Source organism: Microcaecilia unicolor, chromosome 2 (assembly GCF_901765095.1).
Source record: "Microcaecilia unicolor chromosome 2, aMicUni1.1, whole genome shotgun sequence".
NCBI classification, from domain to species: domain Eukaryota; kingdom Metazoa; phylum Chordata; class Amphibia; order Gymnophiona; family Siphonopidae; genus Microcaecilia; species Microcaecilia unicolor.
In genome coordinates this window covers 573870515-573890902 of record NC_044032.1, presented here as the reverse complement: position 1 = coordinate 573890902, position 20388 = coordinate 573870515, and the positions used below count along the sequence as shown (strand labels likewise).

The window sequence follows — 20388 nt, the reverse complement described above, 5'->3', positions numbered from 1 at the left end:
GTAGGGATGGTTCTGCCAGGCTGTGGGAGCGCTATATCCTGCACTCAAGGTCTCTGTTGGTTAATGGGATGCGGACCGTGCCTTTTTTTTTTATCACCCAAGGCACTTGAAAGAGCTGTCCTTACCCCCCTTGCTCTTCATTCTATTCTCTAGAGCTCCTGCTGTGTGTGCTTTGCAATTCCCTGGGGTCCAGGTGCATGAAATTGCCATAAAAGTTTTAGCTTACGCTGATGACGTTTGCTGATTCTTGGGAACCTTGGCAACGCTTCATTTGGTATCGCAGTATGGGCAGCTTGCAGGTTTCCAACTTAACTTGGACAAGTCTGTTGCAATGTCATTGGACCCTATGATTCGCTTTGAATGGGTGGGGGATTTTCCATTCACCTGGGCTGAAACAATATTCCTTTTAACCTCTCGAGATTATGAGTTTAATGTTTCTCTATTAATGAGGGGTAAACGGTGGCTGTTGGAATCTGGTATGACTATCCTGTTTCTCTTACAGGGAGAATTGGACTTTTTAATATGATGCTAGCTTCCCACTGGCTTTAACTATTCAGATGCTTCCTTTATATTTAAAGGCACATGATGAACGCTTGTTACATAGGGAGCTCCAACGCTTATTTGGTGGGCTCAGTGTGCCAGGCTACCAGTAGCGGTCCTGCAGAAACCTAAAGAGCAGGGAGGCCTGGGGTTATTGAATATATGTTGACTGTGGCATGTTCCATGTGACATATTAACAACTGGTATCAAGGCTCTCAAGACTTCACAAGTGACCTCTTTAGAGACTTCCTTTTAATCTGCTGAACACTTTAGTTAGTAGCTGAATACTATCCCTGGGATGCCTCCTTCCTCACTTCGGGGTAATATTATTTTGAAAACTGTTCGAGCTACCTGGCGTTGGCTATACAAGCGCCATCATTTTACTCTGGCTGTGACTCCTTTTCTCTCTATTTATCATAACCCATATTTCACCCCAGGCTCAGATTCTGCGGTGTTTCGTCGGTAGAGATCTTTGGATATCCATTATTTGTATCAACTGTTATCAGATGATGGCCAACTGAAACCTTTCACAGAGCTCCAGGTTATCAGGGACAGGATGAACCAGTCCTGGTTTAGTTTTATGATACTCAAAACCAGGACTTGCTCAATATGTCCTTGATAATCTGGAACCACCCTGGCTAACTGTATGACCCATGCTCCATGTCAGCCCCATTTCCTGAATCAGCCTTGACCATTCCATCCCCCCATTCCTGTCTAACATATTTTTTTTTCTCTTCCCTCTCCTCCTCCTGTCCAGAAATTCTCCACAAAACTCCTTCCCCTCCTGCTGTTGCCACTGCTGGCCTGGTCTGACTTATCCAAATTTTTAAACCCCTTTTCTCCTGCTGCATCTCCAGGCTCGCAACAGCAAAGAACTAGTAACAAACTCAATTGGAGACTTTGAGCTCATATGCACTTAAAGGCCCGTTCATATCCCATCCTTTCTGAAGCATACTTCCTGTTGCTTGGGGGGGGGGGGGGTGGGGGGGGGGGGAGATGCAGTGGAGGAAATTGGCAAGGGCCCCTGTGGTCCAAACTCTTAATATCCTCCTCTCACACTGCTCCTCAGAGCCCTACCTTCAAGCCCCTTCGTGCTGCTTACTACAAGCGATTCAGGGGGCAAATTTCCAGCAGTATTCAGGATTAGGGAACCTTGAAGGAAGTATTTCTGACATCCACTCTACAGAGTTTAAAAGCTGTTATACCACAATTTGTTTAAACTGCTCCCCTGCTCCCCAGAGCACACCAGTTTTGGATTAAACTAGTCCAAACTGACTTGGATATAATAGCATTACATACGTGCTCCATACTGAACCTGTTCCTTGTGAGGTACAGTTATAATGCAATTGCTGATCTACAGAAATAATTAAATTTAAAATAAAACAGACAATTAATACAGGATAGATTTTATGCTTTGGGCTTTTAGAAACTACACAATGTATGGTGCGTATAGAATTCTTTAACAGGTTCATAATGGAAAATCTAGTAATAAAGCACACGTATTCACTTTCAATAAAGAAGCAAGCATGAACAACAATATAATACAATATGTCTTTTTCTTATTGAAGAGAGCAATAACTACTTTAAAAAAAAAAAGACAGAGGGCTAATTATTACTTTTACACAGTTGCTTCTCAGCGCTTTATTTATCATAAAAAGGCCAATTCAATTGGACAAGGGCTGTGTCAGTGAATAATACCACAATAACTTAAAAAAGTGTGAGCAAAGCCCAAGTCTTGGAAAGCTAAACCGGTACTATGTATGTGTTTGTTGAGTATGATGGGCAAACAGTTATATTTTATTTCTCCCAGTTATTATAAATACAGCCATATCTGTAAATACAAACTGGGACAAAATGCTGATTGAAATGAAAATGTTACAACACAATGTACTTAATCACCAAAATACAGAGGATTAAAATGCTGGTACAGCAATAAAGGTCACAAGAAGCAACAAAAGCAAGTCAGTAGAAACCTAACAAAATAGGTTACAAAAAAACCTTTAAATAAAGAATGGAAGTAGAGTTCACATCCATGCTGCTCGGACATTTGTGGATTTCTTAGATGTCAGTACTGTTGTACTGGATGAATCAGAACATGGCCTTTCAATTCTACGCACGTTTGCACTTGATTGCTCTTCTATGTGGTCCTTTAAAAATTAAAAATAAAGAGAATGAACAGCAAATTCAAAATGACAATTCTGATACATTTTTAAAAGCTGGATAGCAAAGGTACTCAAGGTTAACATTTTCAATGCTTTGCTATTTTGGAATGAACATCTATCTATATAATTTGTACCTCCAACATTCTCTGGCTGGCTGGCTGGGTTCGTAACATCCTGACGTCAGCAAGTCTCCAGCATTCTCTTCCCTCTCACTGTCCAGCCCTCGCTTAAAGACATAATGACATCAGAGGGCGGAACAGTGAGAGGTAAAGACCGCTGGAGGCAAGCTGACATCAGGATGTTCCGAACAAAAGCAACTGAAGGTAGTAGGCAACAGAATGCTGTGCTGGAGGGGAGGACAGAAACGCGGGACATCGAGGGGAGGGCAGGGCAAAGAAGAATCGATGGACACGGATGGGATGGGAGGAGAGGAGAGAATCGATGGACACGGATGGGATGGGAGGAGAGGAGAGAATCGATGGACACGGAGGGGAGGAGAGGAGAGTCACGGAGGGAGGGGAGGAGAGTCACAGAGGGGAGGGGAGGAGAGGAGAGACACGGAGGGGAGGAGAGAATCGATGAACACGGAGGGGAGGGGAGGAGAGAATCGATGAACACGGAGGGGAGGGGAGGAGAGAATCGATGAACACGGAGGGGTGGGAGAATCGATGAACACGGAGGGGAGGAGAGAAATCGATGAACATCGGAGGGGAGGGGAGGATGAGAATCGATGAACACGGAGGGGAGGAGAGGAGAGAATCGATGAACACGGAGGGGAGGAGAGGAGAGAATCAATGAACACGGAGGGGAGGGGAGGAGAGGAGAGAATCGATGAACATGGAGGGGAGGAGAGGAGAGAATCGATGAACACGGAGGGGAGGAGAGGAAGAGAATCGATGAACACGGAGGGGAGAAGAGGAGAGAATCGATGACACGGAGGGGAGGGGAGAATCGCGGGACACGGAGGGGAGGGGAGAATCGCGGGACACGGAGGGGAGGGGAGAATCGCGGGACACAAAGGGGAGGGGAGAATCGCGGGACACAGAGGGGAGGGGAATCGATGGACAAACGCTGACCCCCCTCCAACCCCCCTCACATTTCACCAACCCACGGACCCCCCCCCCCCCCCCCCCCCCGTCATTGACAGACACAAACACACACACACACACAATACCACAGAAACACACACATTCCCTCGCAAAACACCCTGACAGCCCCACCCTCTCTCACACACACACACACACTGTGACACACACAAAGACACACTTTCTCACACACACGACACACACTCTCTCACACACACAAACTGTGTGACACACATGATCTTTCACTCTCACACACAGACCCACAACCACCGCCCCCCTCCACCCCAAAACCCACTAAAAAAAAATAACACAAACATACACTGATGCGCAACACATGCACACTCACTTCACTCTCGCTCTCTATATCACCCCTTCAACAATAAGCACACTCAAAGCCAAACATCACTTCAATACACAACTATAAGACACACACACAATATCACAAAAACACACTCACCCCCAACCTCCGAATCCACCCCACCCTGTCACTTACACACACACACAAACTGTCTCTGTGACACAGACACACACAATGTAGCTCCGTGACACACATGATCTTTCACACGCCCCCTCCCCCCCCAAAACCACAGAAGATGCACAAGGATAGATGCACACTCAATCTCTCTCTATATCATCCCTGCCAACAATAACCACCCTCAAAGTCACACACCACTTCATCCCACTTCGCCAGCATGGGACATCCCCCCCCCCCAAACCAATATTAAAAAAAAATTAAAAAAAAACAGACACCACCACCACACTAATACAAGCCAGCAACAACACGGCCAACCCCCCCCCCCCCCCCCCCCCAAAAAAAAAAAAACCAACGCTAACCCCCCTTCCAAGCCCCCTGCCACACCCTCTCAGATCAGCTTCCACAACCCACCCTCCCCTACCAGCCATTGTGAGACATATACACAATACCACAAAAACACTGACACTAGCAACCAACCCTCCAGTCCACCCCACCCTCTCTCACTTTCACACACACAATCACTGTGACACACAGCCACACTCTCTGTGTCACACACACAGTGATGCCGCCTCAGACATCACACACACGCCCCCTAACCAAATATCATCTCTCTCTCACATACTCCTTCCCATAATACAAAAATGTCAATTATTCATTACCAACACAACACAATTATCCTAAAATCCCTTTCAAAACATTCATTGCAGAAAACAATACCTTGCTAGACCCCTTTCATTGCTCTCAGAAACGGGCCTTTTTTTACTAGTATGATATAACTGTATTCCTTTATATGTTCATTTGAATATATCCCTTTCTGTGTGTGGTCCCATAAGGATTATAGCTCAAGGAATAACCTGTGATCCAAGTATTTTTTATTTTATTTGTATTTAACACTAACAAAGATGAAGCAAAAATTATTCCTTCTAATATTTCGATGATTTGGAATTATTATTAGATGAGTTTATGGCTTCATTATAAATTGAAACACTATGTTATAACATTATGAATTGAAAATCATTGAAATATGGAAGGAATGATAATTATTCTAGAAAAGGTTTGTTTCTTTTGGACCAATGATGCCCTATTGGTTAAAAACTGGTCTTAGAAGGGTAATCCACCCCCTTCTCTGCACCTTCTACATTCTTAGAGCTCAACTGTCCTCCTGATATCTTCCCTTGTCCTTCAATCCCCCATTTACTCACTCAGCCCCCTAAATTCATCTTTACAGCTACCCATTCACACCTCTCTCTCTGTGTTTTAATATTAGTATCCTCATAGGAGCTTGTACAAGTATTTCCCTCTGCGGCCATCACTTCTATCCTTCATACTTTAATGTTAGCCACTTCTTCATTTCCACTTGACTCTCTTCTGTTCATCTTCTGGACTGCCATATAACCTTTTTGCCATTATATCTGTTGGATCTGCCAGAATTTCCCCCCCAACACAATGGACTATTGGATTAGGCCTTTTATTCCCACCTCTGTGAGCAGTTTTATTGCATCCAGGGCTGGTTTTAGCTCTGCAGGTCACATCATAACCATAAATGCTATACTGAAGGCAACACACATAAACCACTTCTTTATTGCCTTCCCATTTAAAAGTCTAGAGGGCCTCGGTCTACTGGCAATCATTGACCTATTTTGCTTAACTTTGCCAAAAGGAAATGTCTCAGGCTGTTTTTCCATATTGTATCAAGGGCTCTAAGCACCATATCCAGTTTCACCTTATACGTTTCACCTTTATACCCCTCACTGGACCCAAGACCAGTACTTCCTCTCAAGTCCTTTTCACCACCTCATTGCAGCCCTTGTATTCCACTGTTTCAGGGACCCACTCTGGTCCTCAAATTGTTTCTCTGCATTAGTTTTTCTAAATTCTCCAGTGGGTCTGATATCTGCTAAAATTCTTCATATCTTTTTATGCTTTGTGTAACTTTACTAGGTACTTTACCTGTTCTTCCAGTTTCCTTTCCTCCTCTCCCATTCGCTATTCTCCCATATCTGCCTGGATCTCCTTTACAGCCAAAACTCCTCCTTCAGCTTTTGGGGCTAGAGTTGTCTTTAGTGATATAATTTCCATCCAGCACTGCTTTTCTCCTCTGGAGTTAAGGTGTTCTTTGCTTTTCCTCCTGCTTCTCCTCTATTCAGGCCAAAAGCAAATTCTTTTAAATCAGCTTCTTTACTTCATGTGGAAGCCATTAATATCGCTACATTTTTCTGTTCTCTCTATGCTAGCTGATTTGTGGGGTTAATACTCTTTCAGGGGGCGAGTAAATGCTTTATTTTTGGTCTTTGACATGAAATTTTGCCTCTAATCTGTTTGAATTGTCTGCTGATGTCATTTCCAACCCTTTTTGCCAGAAATGTCATTCTGCATGGAATTTCAGCAAAGGAAACTGAGCCTGTGGCTGAAACTAATCCTTGTGACTTACCTGTCCAGCATTGCCCTGAAGCCTACAGCGAGGGCGGAGACAGTTCTTCTTAAGTAGTGTCAAACCACCCAGTGTATTTCAACTGATGCCAAAAAAAAGGAATAGCTGGAACACAGTCATAGGTAATAAGCAGGGGGGCAAGGGGAGGTATCTCACTCAGGACTAGCTAGGGAGAGAGATACTTGAATAGCATCGACTATGGCCTTTGAAATTGGTCCAACCAGTATTAGAGGAAGGAGCTTCTTAACAGACCACTATCTCTTCTAGTAGCTGAACATACCCCACAAATAAACAGATTGACCAATTACACCTCTATTATCCCTTTCCAAAGCCACACAGAAGACTTGTTTTCCTGACCCTAAGCACAAAGTGTGCTGTGCCAATGTCCTTAAGCTATGGGGGTGTGCCCTCTCCGAGATCACCGGTCTGCCCTGTGCAGGAGCTTTCGAAAAGCTGGCACTAAATAGTGTGGTTCTACCAAGGATTAGCCTAACCAGGTAACATGGAAGAACCCACTAAGGGATCTCTTAGCATAACTTATCTCCATCATGCTGATTCACTAGCTGATAATCTGTCCAGGAGAAGTCATTTTCAATGAAAGAGCAATCAAGCCCCCTCTCCTTTATAAACTGGTACATGCAGAAGGATCACCATGAACTTATCCACAGGCTGAGGGCCCAAGCCAGGAGCACTCTAAACATGGAGCCACATGATTCAGGAACAGGACACATGGGCTCAAATACTGTGGACCTGGCTCAAACTAGATCCAATTAATTGAACAAATTTTCCTGAAAGATTGACAAATTTCAATATATAAACTTTAAACAATAGCAAAACTTGCATAGAGTATGACAGCAATGGGGAGGAAAACGCCTCAACACCCCACCTTCACTTCAGTACGTGATAGGATTTATCAGGTGATCACTTCATCTGCATAAAAACCTCCATGAAAAGCTGCTCAGGCACTATGCAATGCAACCATTACTAATAAACCTACTTTAAAAGGTGACTCAACAAATAACTGTGGATCCCATCGACTGTAGCCAGAACTTCACCTGTGGCTGTTTCAAGGTATATCAGGATAATCATTCAGTAAAATATACGTGCCATTGCATTTCAGCAGAACCGGCAACCAGGCAATATGGAAGAACCAAAAAAGGAGCTCATTGCCTCACTTTTCTCCAGTAAAAGCCTCATCAGCTGCTCACTTGTCCTGAAATGGCTATGTTCAGCATAAGACAAACATGGACATGTTCTGCATACTGATGTTCACTTTGGCCTTTCCAGGGGATATTGGACCCAGCAACGGAGGACCTGCATCACTGAGCTACCACTATAGCTGCCTAGAACTAGAGAGACTATAGAAATGGGAAAAAACAACAGAGATGGTTCAAACCAGACACCCAATCCTTCTGCCCTAAAGGACAGAGCACAGCAATGCCCCTCTGATCCTGACTCCCAGACAGGCAATCCCTCTCCCACTCCTGGTGACATCAGCATGCCCATCTCCTCCTCAGGAAGGAATATAAAACCTCCTAGCCTTGGCTGAAACTAGTCTAGGAAGCATCTGAGCCTGAGGAGATCTCATCGCCAGCTATAACATACACTGGGAAGCACTGGGGTGGGCGAGAGGGGAGGGATAGGACTACAAGCACTCCAGGAAATAGGAAGCCCCCCCCCCCCCCCCCCCCCCACAGACTACCCTCTCCTAAATCCCATTTAGGACTAGATTCTATATATGACGCCTAAAAAAAAAAAAAAAAAATCGGTGCCAAAAATTAAATACACCTAGGCATATTCTCTAAAGTATATCTAAATTTAGGCATACTTTTTAGAATAAGCCTAAATTTCCGTGTGGTTTATAGAATACACTGAACACCTGTCTGTGCGACTAAATATAGTCATGGGCAGTTACACCAAATAAAACAAATGCAGATGCCTAAATTATGCGCAGACAAAGCGAATGCTACATACCTGTAGAAGGTATTCTCCGAGGACAGCAGGCTGATTGTTCTCACTGATGGGTTGACGTCCTCGGCAGCCCCCTCCATCGGAAAGTTTACTAGCAAAGGCCTTTGCTAGTCCTCGCGCGCCCATGCACACCGCGCATGCGCGGCCGTCTTCCCGCCCGAAACCGGCTCGAGCCGGCCAGTCCAGTATGTAGCAAAACAATACACTTCAAGGGAAGACTCAACTCCAAAGGGGAGGCGGGCGGGTTTGTGAGAACAATCAGCCTGCTGTCCTCGGAGAATACCTTCTACAGGTATGTAGCATTCGCTTTCTCCGAGGACAAGCAGGCTGCTTGTTCTCACTGATGGGGTATCCCTAGCCCCCAGGCTCACTCAAAACAACAACCATGGTCAATTGGGCCTCGCAACGGCGAGGACATAACTGAGATTGACCTAAAAAATTTACCAACTAACTGAGAGTGCAGCCTGGAACAGAACCAAACAGGGCCCTCGGGGGGTGGAGTTGGATCCTAAAGCCCAAACAGGTTCTGAAGAACTGACTGCCCGAACCGACTGTCGCGTCGGGTATCCTGCTGCAGGCAGTAATTAGATGTGAATGTGTGGACAGATGACCACGTCGCAGCTTTGCAAATTTCTTCAATGGAGGCTGACTTCAAGTGGGCTACCGACGCAGCATGGCTCTAACATTATGAGCTGTGACATGACCCTCAAGAGCCAGCCCCGCCTGGGCGTAAGTGAAGGAAATGCAATCTGCTAGCCAATTAGATATGGTGCGTTTCCCTACAGCCACTCCCCTCCTATTGGGATCAAAAGAAACAAACAATTGGGCGGACTGTCTGTGGGGCTGTGTCCGCTCCAGGTAGAAGGCCAATGCTCTCTTGCAGTCCAATGTGTGCAGCTGACGTTCAGCAGGGCAGGAATGAGGACGGGGAAGAATGTTGGCAAGACAATTGACTGGTTCAGATGGAACTCCGACACGACCTTTGGCAAGAACTTAGGGTGAGTGCGGAGGACTACTCTGTTATGATGAAATTTGGGTAAGGGGCCTGGGCTACCAGGGCCTGAAGCTCACTGACTCTACGAGCTGAAGTAACTGCCACCAAGAAAATGACCTTCCAGGTCAAGTACTTCAGATGGCAGGAATTCAGTGGCTCAAAAGGAGGTTTCATCAGCTGGTGAGAACGACATTGAGATCCATGACACTGTAGGAGGCTTGACAGGGGGCTTGACAAAAGCAAACCTCTCATGAAGCGAACAACTAAAGGCTGTCCTGAGATCGGCTTACCTTCCACACGGTAATGGTATGCACTGATTGCACTAAGGTGAACTCTTACAGAGTTGGTCTTGAGGCCAGACTCAGACAAGTGCAGAAGGTATTCAAGCAGGGATGTGTAGGACAAGAGCGAGGATCTAGGGCCTTGCTGTCACACCAGACGGCAAACCTCCTCCAATGGAAGAAGTAACTCTCTTTAGTGCAGTCTTTCCTGGAAGCAAGCAAGATGCGGGAGACACCCCTCTGACAGACCCAAAGAGGCAAGTCTACGCCCTCCACATCCAGGCCGTGAGAGCCAGAGACTGGAGGTTGGGATGCAGAAGCGCCCCCCTCGTCCTGTGTGATGAGGGTCGGGAAAACACTCCAATCTCCACGGTTCTTCGGAGGATAACTCCAGAAGAAGGGGGAACCAGATCTGACGCGGCCAAAAGGAGCAATCAGAATCATGGTGCCTCGGTCTTGCTTGAGTTTCAACAAAGTCTTCCCCACCAGAGGGATGGGAGGATAAGCATACAGCAGGCCCTCCCCCCAATCCAGGAGGAAGGCATCCGATGCTAGTCTGCCGGAGGCCTGAAGCCTGGAACAGAACTGAGGGACTTTGTGGTTCGCTCGAGATGCGAAGAGATCCACCAAGGGGGTGCCCCACGCTTGAAGATCTGTCGCACTACCCTGGAAACTGAGCGACCACTCGTGAGGTTGCATAATCCTGCTCAACCTGTCGGCCAGACTGTTGTTATGCCTGCCAGATATGTGGCTTGGAGCACCATGCCGAGACGGCGAGCCCAGAGCCACATGCTGACGGATTCCTGACACAGGGGGCGAGATCCGGTGCCCCCTGCTGTTGACATAGTACATGGCAACCTGGTGTCTGTCTGAATTGGATAATTTGGTGGGACAGCCGATCTCTGAAAGCCTTCAGAGAGTTCCAGATCGCTCGCAACTCCAGAAGATTGATCTGTAGATCGCGTTCTTGGAGGGACCAACTTCCTTGGGTGTGAAGCCCATCGACATGAGCTCCCCATCCCAGGAGAGACGCATCCGTGGTCAGCACTTTTTGCGGCTGAGGAATTTGGAAGGGACGTCCCAGAGTCAAATTGGAGCAAATCGTCCACCAATACAGGGATTTGAGAAAACTCGTGGACAGGTGGATCACGTCCTCTAGTCCCCCAGCGGCCTGATACCACTGGGAGGCTAGGGTCCATTGAGCAGATCGCATGTGAAGGCGGGCCATGGGAGTCACATGAACTGTGGAGGCCATGTGGCCCAGCAATCTCAACATCTGCCGAGCTGTGATCTGCTGGGACGCTCGCACCCGCGAGACGAGGGACAACAAGTTGTTGGCTCTCGTCTCTGGGAGATAGGCGCGAGCAGTCCGAGAATCCAGCAGGGCTCCTATGAATTCGAGTTTCTGCACTGGGAGAAGATGGGACTTTTGGGTAATTTATCACAAACCCCAGTAGCTCCAGGAGGCGAATAGTCATCTGCATGGACTGCAGGGCTCCTGCCTCGGATGTGTTCTTCACCAGCCAATCGTCGAGATATGGGAACACGTGCACCCCCAGCCTGCGAAGTGCCGCTGCTACCACAGCTAGGCACTTCGTGAACACCCTGGGAGCAGAGGCGAGCCCAAAGGGTAGCACACAGTACTGGAAGTGGCGTGTGCCCAACTGAAATCGCAGATACTGTCTGTGAGCTGGCAGTATCGGGATGTGTGTGTAGGCATCCTTCAAGTCCAGAGAGCATAGCCAATCGTTTTGCTGAATCATGGGGAGAAGGGTGCCCAGGGAAAGCATCCTGAACTTTTCTTTTACGAGATATTTGTTCAGGGCCCTTAGGTCTAGGATGGGACGCATCCCCCCTGTTTTCTTTTCCACAAGGAAGTACCTGGAATAGAATCCCAGCCCTTCTTGCCCGGATGGCACGGGCTCGACCGCATTGGCGCTGAGAAGGGCGGAGAGTTCCTCTGCAAGTACCTGCTTGTGCTGGAAGCTGTAAGACTGAGCTCCCGGTGGACAATCTGGAGGTTTTGAGGCCAAATTGAGGGTGTATCCTTGCCGGACTATTTGCAGAACCCACTGGTCGGAGGTTATGAGAGGCCACCTTTGGTGAAAAGCTTGTCAACCTCCCCCCGACCGGCCGGTCGCCCGGCACTGACACTTGGGTGTCGGCTATGCTCTGCTGGAGCCAGTCAAAAGCTCGCCCCTTGCTTTTGCTGGGGAGCCGCCGGGGCCTTGCTGAGGCGCACGCTGCTGACGAGAGCGAGCGCGCTGGGGCTTAGCCTAGGCCGCAGGCTGTCGGGAAGGAGGATTGTACCTACGCTTACCAGAAGCATAGGGAACCAGTCTTCCCTTCCCCCGAAAATCTTCTACCTGTTCGAGGTAGAGGCTGACGGCTGCCGTGCGGGGAGAACTTGTCGAATGCGGCTGTCCCGCTGGTGGAGAGACTCTACCACCTGCTCGACTTTTCTCCAAAATGTTGTCCGCACGGCAAGGCGATGTCCGCAATCGCTGCTGGAGTATATTCTCAGGTCGGCGGCACGCAGCCCTGAGAGCTCTGCGCATCACCCACACCTTGAGCAGCGGCCCTGGACGCAACATCAAAGTGTATAAACTCCTCTGGCCAGGAATTTTCTGCACGCCTTCAGCTGCCTGACCACCTCCTGAAAAGGCTTGGCTTGCTCAGGGGGAGAGCATCAACGAAGCCCGCCAACTGCCGCACATTGTTCCGCATGTGTATGCTCATGTAGAGCTGGTAAGACTGGATCTTGGCCACGAGCATAGAAGAATGGTAGGCCTTCCTCCCAAAGGAGTCTAAGGTTCTAGGGTCTTTGCCCGGGGGCGCCGAAGCATGCTCCCTAGAACTCTTAGCCTTCTTTAGGGCCAAATCCACAACTCCAGAGTCATGAGGCAACTGGGTGCGCATCAGCTCTGGGTCCCCATGGATCCGGTACTGGGACTCGATCTTCTTGGGAATGTGGGGATTACTTAGTGGCTTGGTCCAGTTCGCAAGCAATGTCTTTTTAGGACATGGTGCAAGGGAACAGTGGACGCTTCCTTAGGTGGAGAAGGATAGTCCAGGAGCTCAAACATTTCAGCCCTGGGCTCGTCCTCCACAACCACCGGGAAGGGGATGGCCGTAGACATCTCCCGGACAAAGGAAGCAAAGACAGACTCTCGGGAGGAGAAAGCTGTCTTTCAGGAGAGGGAGTAGGATCAGAAGGAAGACCCTCAGACTCCTCGTCAGAGAAATATCTGGGGTCCTCCTCTTCCTCCCACGAGGCCTCACCCTCGGTGTCAGACACAAGTTCACGGACCTGTGTCTGCAACCTCGCCCTGCTCGACTCGGTGGAACCCCGTCCACGGTGGGGGCGTCGAGAGGTAGACTCCCTCGCCCGCATCGGCGAAGCTCCCTCCGCCGACGTAGTCGGGGAGCCTTCCGGGAGGTGGCCGCGGTCGGCACCGCACGCGGTACCGACGTCGGGGACCCTCAACCTGGGCGATGGGCCAGCCGGCGCCACGCTCGACGGTACCGGAGGCGCAAGCACCGCGGTACCGGAGGGGGTAGGGCGCAACAGCTCTCCCAGAATCTCTGGAGAACGGCCCGGAGGCTCTCGTTTAGAGCGGCTGCAGAGAAAGGCTGAGAGGTCGATGCAGGCGTCGACGCCAGAACCTGTTCCGGGCGAGGAGGCTGTTCCGGGCTGTCCAGAGTGGAGCGCATCGACACCTCCTGAACAGAGGGTGAGCGGTCCTCTCGGTGCCGATGCCTGCTGGGTGCCGAATCCCTCGGCGACCCAGAGCTCTCGGTGCCGACGCAGGGAGGAGACCGGTGTCGATGCTTCTTTGACTTCTTCCGAAGCATGTCATCGGAGCTCCCCGGCACCGACGAGGAGGACGTAGAATCCATCTGTCGCTTCCTCGGGGCCGAGACCGAAGAGGGTCGATCCCGGGGGGGCTGTACCGCAGGAGCCCTCAGGGTAGGAGGAGACCCACCCGAAGGCTCACCGCCACCAGCAGGGGAATGGACAGCCCTCACCTGCACTCCTGACGATGCACCTCCGTCCGACGACATCAGCAGCCGAAGTCTCGGTACCACCGACGTCGATACAGTCGCCCGATGCCTCGGCGCCGATGCAGAGGTCCGATGCCTCGATGCAGTCGATGGAGCGGCAGCCAAGGAAGATGGTCCGGACGCTGATGACGTCGATGCACTCGATGCCTCCCGGTGCCGATGCCGACGAAGAGCCCGAGAACAAAACGTTCCACTGGGCTAATCTCGCTACCTGAGTCCGCCTTTGTAACAGGGAACACAGACTGCAGTTCTGAGGGCGGTGCTGGGCCCCTAGACACTGAAGACACGCAGAGTGCCTATCAGTGAGCGAGATTACCCGGGCGCACTGGGTGCACATCTTGAAGCCGCTGGAAGGCTTCGATGTCATGGGCGGAAAAATCACGCCGGCAAAATCAAAAGCCAAAATGGCGAAAATTGAAGCACCAAAATTTAGAGGGAGAAAAATCTCGACTGAGGCCAAAAGAGGCCTACCCCGGACAACGAAAGAAAACTTACGGGGCAAAAACTAAGAAATACGGGAAGGCAGAAAACCCGAAAGGGTCTTCCGGAATACTACCGGAGCGCTTCCCGAACTTTTCTCAAGGAAAAAAAAGACAAAAACACGTCGAAAAGGACGCGCGAGGTCGACTCTCTGGGGCACGAACGGCGTACACGACCGTACCGAGCGCGGGACGAAAGAAGACTGGCCGGCTCGAGCCGGTTTCGGGCGGGAAGACGGCCGCGCATGGGCGCGCGAGGACTAGCAAAGGCCTTTGCTAGTAAACTTTCCGATGGAGGGGGCTGCCGAGGACGTCAACCCATCAGTGAGAACAAGCAGCCTGCTTGTCCTCGGAGAAGGTGTATTCTATAACCACGTACATATACTTTAGAAATATCCACAACCTGCCCCCTTTCCAACTACACTGGGAAGCACGTGGGGTGGGGCAAGCACTCTAGGAAATAGGAAGCCCCCCCACAGACTACCCTCTCCTAAATCCCATTAAGGACTAGATTCTATATATGACGCCTAAAAAAAAAATCTGTGCCGAAATGAAATACACCTAGGTGTATTCTCTAAAGTATATCTAAATTTAGGCATACTTTTTAGAATACACTGAACACCTGTCTGTGCGATAAATATAGTCATGGGCAGTTACGTCAAATAAAACAAATGCAGATGACTAAATTATGCGCAGACCAGGTGTATTCTATAACCACGCATATATACTTTAGAAATGTCCACAACCTGCCCCCTTTCCAACTATGCGACTTAGAATTTACGCGCATCACGTTATAGAATATGCTTAAAGCAGGCCACTGCACAAGTTCTAATTAATGCCAATTATCGGTGCTGATTGGCCTGTTAACTAATTATGCTGCGTGCGCAAATTCAGAATACGACTGGATTTCTGTGCATAACAAGTTGCATTATATAGAATCCCGGGGTTAATGGCTAATGTGACTTTTTATTTATTTTTAAATAGCTGTCAAGCATTAGGCATACAGGAACCAGTGCCTCCTTTGGTGGAAGGCACCTGTTTTCTAGGAGGAGGTATTCTGCATCAAATGACCTCCCTCATTCTGGAAAATAAACGTGCTCAAATGGAACTCCAAAACTTTACAGAAACTCTGGATTAGAGGGCATCTGTCTCCCAGGAGGTATCCTGGTTCCCCTGAAGCTAAATCCTGAGCACCACCCAGGGTATACCCTTCCCCCAGTCCAACAGAGCAGGCTGCCCCGGGATCTGCTTCCGTCCAGAACAGTCCCTATGGGACTGATAAGAAGATTTAAAAAAAAAAAAAAAGGGAGAAAGGAATAAGGGGGGGGGGGGGGGGGAGCAGGCATGAACTGGTCTAGAAAAGGCACAGCACACTCCCTCTCCCATAAAGGAAGAGAGTTGTTAACCTAAAAATTATGAACTCTCCTCCCCCTGAAGGATCCGGCTCCCCCAAGGGAGGAAGAGATCAATTCAGGGATGGGGGAAGTAACAGACTCTAAAGGGCCTATACTCACCACCCCCTGCCAGCAACTAAGAAAGCTTGATAGAAAAGATCCCAGGCCCTTCCACTGACCAGGCTGACATATAGAAAAAAAATTGAGAGAGAAAACGTTGACTGAGCCTTCTGATCAAAGTAAGTTTTCCAAAGCAGAAAACGTGTTCTTGGGCAGACTGGATGCAGGTCTTTTTTCTGCCGTCATCTACTATGTTACTATGTATCTTGTTCCATGGAAGAAGGATGACCAAACAGCAATGTTCCCTCTAAGCTGTCCGGGAATCCTCCAGCCTCATTCTTGCCAGTGAGGGTGATGCTTCAATATCGTGTTTTCAATCACTAGGGCTAGGCAGGTGTTTATACAGGCCGATAGAAGTAATCTCGAACAGGGAACGATATGGACCTCTTACTAACTTATGTAAATTTTGAAAAAAAAGCGTCCGATGTTACAACAGCTCTGAAAAATGTGAATGTTCACATAGATGAAACCTCTGACTTGAAAGTAGGCTTACTAAATACAAGGTCTGTTCATAACAAGATTATACTGATACACAAACTAATTGTTCAGCATAATTTTGACGTACTTTGTATTACAGAATCATAGCTGTTAAAGTCAGACTTGGTAATAGGCAATGTTGCCCCAAGGAATATAAATAGGAATGGTCATGCAGATCTTACAAGAGGAGGAGAAGGAGCTATATTTTATAAAAAAGTTATCACTTAAAATGCTATGTGCAGAATCATCTGAATTTGCAGAACTCCTAGATATAGAATGCAAATTCATAGCCTTTTGCTTATTCTATTGTCCACCAGGAAAAATTACCACTGATTGCTCACCATTCTTGGAATTTCTCTCAACATTACCTATTGAACTCCAGTGAAGCAGGCTGTAAAACCAGGACAGAACACTTGGGTCTTGCTCAAAAACCTCTGCCAACATCGTCTCAGTACCATATCCCTTACGATAAGCAGTCTTATGTGGGTGTAAGACATTACAAGACTCAACAATCATTTCAACTACTTTTATCAGAGCACACTGATTAGATACTGGTTGATAATTTTCCAACAACGGATCTAACAACCTACCTTTTAACAACAGATGTACCAACAAATGCTTCCATACACGTGGCACCATCCCGTTAAAAGGGAAGGGAATGATTTACCATCAATAACGCCAAAGATGTAAGACCAGGCATAGAAAGCTGCAATCAGAGGAGGTCAACAAAAACGATAACGGGATGCAACAACTTCCCTATAAGGAATGGCTAAAGCAGCTAGGGCCCTTCAGCTTAGAGAAGAGAGAGCCAAGGGGAAATTATTATATTCTACTTGTTTCACTCCTGGTACTTTCTGTTTTGCTGTTTGGACTTTTTGTTTGCACTTTGCTCCCTTCTCTTTGCTATACCATCGACCTCTATTACAAAATACTGAGTGAAACAAGTAGAAGTGAATCGCTTGTTTATTCTTTCCAAAAATACAAGTGATAGGAGGCATACAATAAATATTTCATCACTTAACATGTAATTAAACTCTGGAATTCATTCCAATATTATTATTTTTCATAAGAGATTATTTCAAGAGTGCAATCATATGTCTCATATTGGAGACAAATAATATATATGATTTTTGAGAAAATTTTTTAAAAATTATCTTAAGTATAAATTCAAAAATATTCCATTAGAAAAGACCACACCAATGTAATCATAGTTCAAGCCCGAGCTCTGCATCAGAGTTTGCCCGCTTCAATCATTATTCGCTAATTTACCCCAGCAATATTATGGGACACATGATTAAACTTCTTAAGGTTGTGATTGAAACTTGTGAAAGAAATTAACAGATTTCCGTACCTTATTTATGAAGGTCCCATATAATATCGTCCTACAGATTATACATATTATAATAACACTAGTAAAAAAGGCCCGTTTCTGACACATATGAAACGGGCGCTAGCAAGGTTTTCCTCATAATGTGTATGTTTTGGAGAGTGTATGTGAGAGTGACTGTGTGTGATAGAGAGAGTGAAAGTGTGAGTGTGTGTGTGTGAGAGAGAGTGAGTCTGGGTGTGAGCGTGTCTGTGAGAGAGTGTGTGTGTGAGAATGAGAGTGTGTGCAATTGCGTATGGGAGACACAGTGTGATAGAGAGAGAGTGTGTTTCACACAGATACAGTGTATGCGTGAATGAGAGTGTGTGTGAGGCACAGATTGTCTGTGAGACTGAGTGTATGAGACCAAGCGAGTATGTAAGTGACTGTGTGACACATAGAGAGTGAATGTGATACAATGTGAGACATAGAGTGTATGAGAGTGAGAGACAGAAACACATTGTCTGTGAGAGAGAGAGTGTGTGTGTGTGTGACAGAGATACCTCCCTCCCTCCCTCCCTCTCTCTCTATGGTGTCAGGCCCCCCTCTTTCTCTGGTGTCTGAGATTGCTGCCACTGCACCTAAGCAATTGGTGTGCTGGAGGAGAGAGAGAGAGAGAGTGTGTGTGTGGGGTGGGGGGGATGTGTTGGAGGGGTTCAGCTTGGAAGAAGAGGGGTGTGGGGATTCTGGATGCGCTGCCAGATGAAAGTAAGTGAGTATGTGTGTGTGTGTGTGGGGGGGGGGGGGGGTTCAGGAAGCAATGGCAGATGACAGAGTGAGGGAGTGTGTGTGTGTGGGGGGGGGGGGGGGGGGGCAGGGGGTACAGGAAGCGCTGCCAGATGAGAGAGTGAGTGTGTGTGTATGGGGTTTCATGAAGCGCTCCCATCCTTGAACCCCCTCCCCACCTCAGTCCCCTTCTCTCATTCAAGAACCCCCTCCCCAGTCTCTCCCATCCAAAAACCCCAGTCCCCTCCCCACCCGTCCCCTACTCCAATCCGAGAACCCCCTCCCCAGTCTCTCCCATCCAAAAACCCCAGTGCCCTTCCCACCCGTCCCCTTCAAGCATCCAAGAACCCCCTCCCCACCTCAGTCTCCTTCTCCCATTCAAGAACCCCCTCCCCAGTCTCTCCCATCCAAAAACTCCAGTCCCCTCCCCACTCGTCCTCTTCAAGTATCCAGAACCCCCTCCCCACCTCAGTCCCCTTCTCCCATTCAAGAATCCCAGTCCTCTCCCCATCCGTCCCCTTCTCCCATCCGAGAACCCCCTCCCCAGTCTCTCCCATCCAAGAACCCCAGTCCCCTCCCCACCCGTCCCCTTCAACTATCCAAGAACCCCCTCCCCAACCCCTTCTGCTTCTCCAATCCATGAACCCCTCCCACCCCAGTCTCCTTCCCATTTGAGAACCCCCTCCCCCCCACCTGAGAGCCCCACACCCTTCTCCCATCTGAGTCCCTCCCTACCTACCAGCTCCATTCTCCTGCCGCCCAGGCCCACCACCCTCACTGCCTTAAAAAAAACCCCAATTTGAAGCACTGGAGTAACAGGCAGCAGCGCCTCGCGTCTGCCCTTCTACTAAAAATCTCTTCCACGACGTCATTGGGCCTTCCCACATTGAGTCCCACCCGCCCTCGCGGTAATTGGAAGTTACCTGAGGAGGGCGGGACTCAATGTGGGAAGGCCCAATGACGTCGTCGAAGAGATTTTTAGTAGAAGGGCAGACGCGAGGCGCTGCTGCCTGTTATTTCAGCACTTCAAATTGGGTTTTAAAGGCAGGACAGCGCCGGGAGCGGACTCGCAGCACCCCCCACCCGCTGACATCTGGGGCGGAGCGCCCCCACCACGTCGCCGTCGCACGTTGCTGGGAGAGGACTCGGAGCACCCCCCACCCGCTGACATCTGGGGCGGAGCGCCCCCACCACGTCGCCGTCGCGCGTTCCTGAACTTGGGAGGGAGGGAGAGTGGTGCTCGGGCGGGCGGGGCTACCTGAGGCGCGCGGCGTGGTTGGTAGCCAGCGTTTCCTTGGCAGGGGGAGGAGTAGGGAAACACGCTCCGCGTGTTTCCCTACTCCTCCCCCTTCCTTGATGCGGTCCCTGAGGGCGGGGCAGCAAGTCGTTCAGTGGCTTCACCACCACGAACTTACGAACCGTTCTGGGAGTCTGAGTGACTTCAGAACGTTGTCCTCAGAACGTTGAGGGTGCCTTTTATTATATTAGATGTATAATCTGTAGGACTATATTATAAGAGTTCATTTGTATTTAAATGTATTTACCTTTGTCAAAGTATATATTGTGAAAGAGGTATTGTTTACTTTTTCACTTTATTCTGGACGTTATTGTGGATTTTGATATCTGAGGAATGATTTGATGACATATGAATTTATTTTGTCCTTCTATTGGTCATATGTTCTGAGCAGCTGAGCCTAAGGCTTGATTTGGTGAGGAAGAGATCCCTCTGGAAGGTATATCCCTTCAAGAGCTGGGCTCAGTAAACATTGTTATTGGGCTGGTATATTTGCTTTGGTCTGACACTTACGGGTTGATGTCATGT

The 20388-nt window shown here is 48.5% G+C and overlaps 1 protein-coding gene across 1 annotated transcript in view; it reads right to left on the bottom strand.

Annotated features, from left to right (window-relative positions):
- Positions 1-2156: 2156 nt before the first annotated feature.
- The window catches only part of CFAP97 (cilia and flagella associated protein 97), an 83483-nt gene continuing 65251 nt past the window's right edge, over positions 2157-20388 (bottom strand). Inside the window, exon 6 of the mRNA XM_030191497.1 lies at positions 2157-2687. Within this exon, the coding sequence (XP_030047357.1) occupies positions 2650-2687 (38 nt within the window). The 3' untranslated portion in view covers positions 2157-2649. The remainder of the gene's footprint in view (positions 2688-20388) is intronic.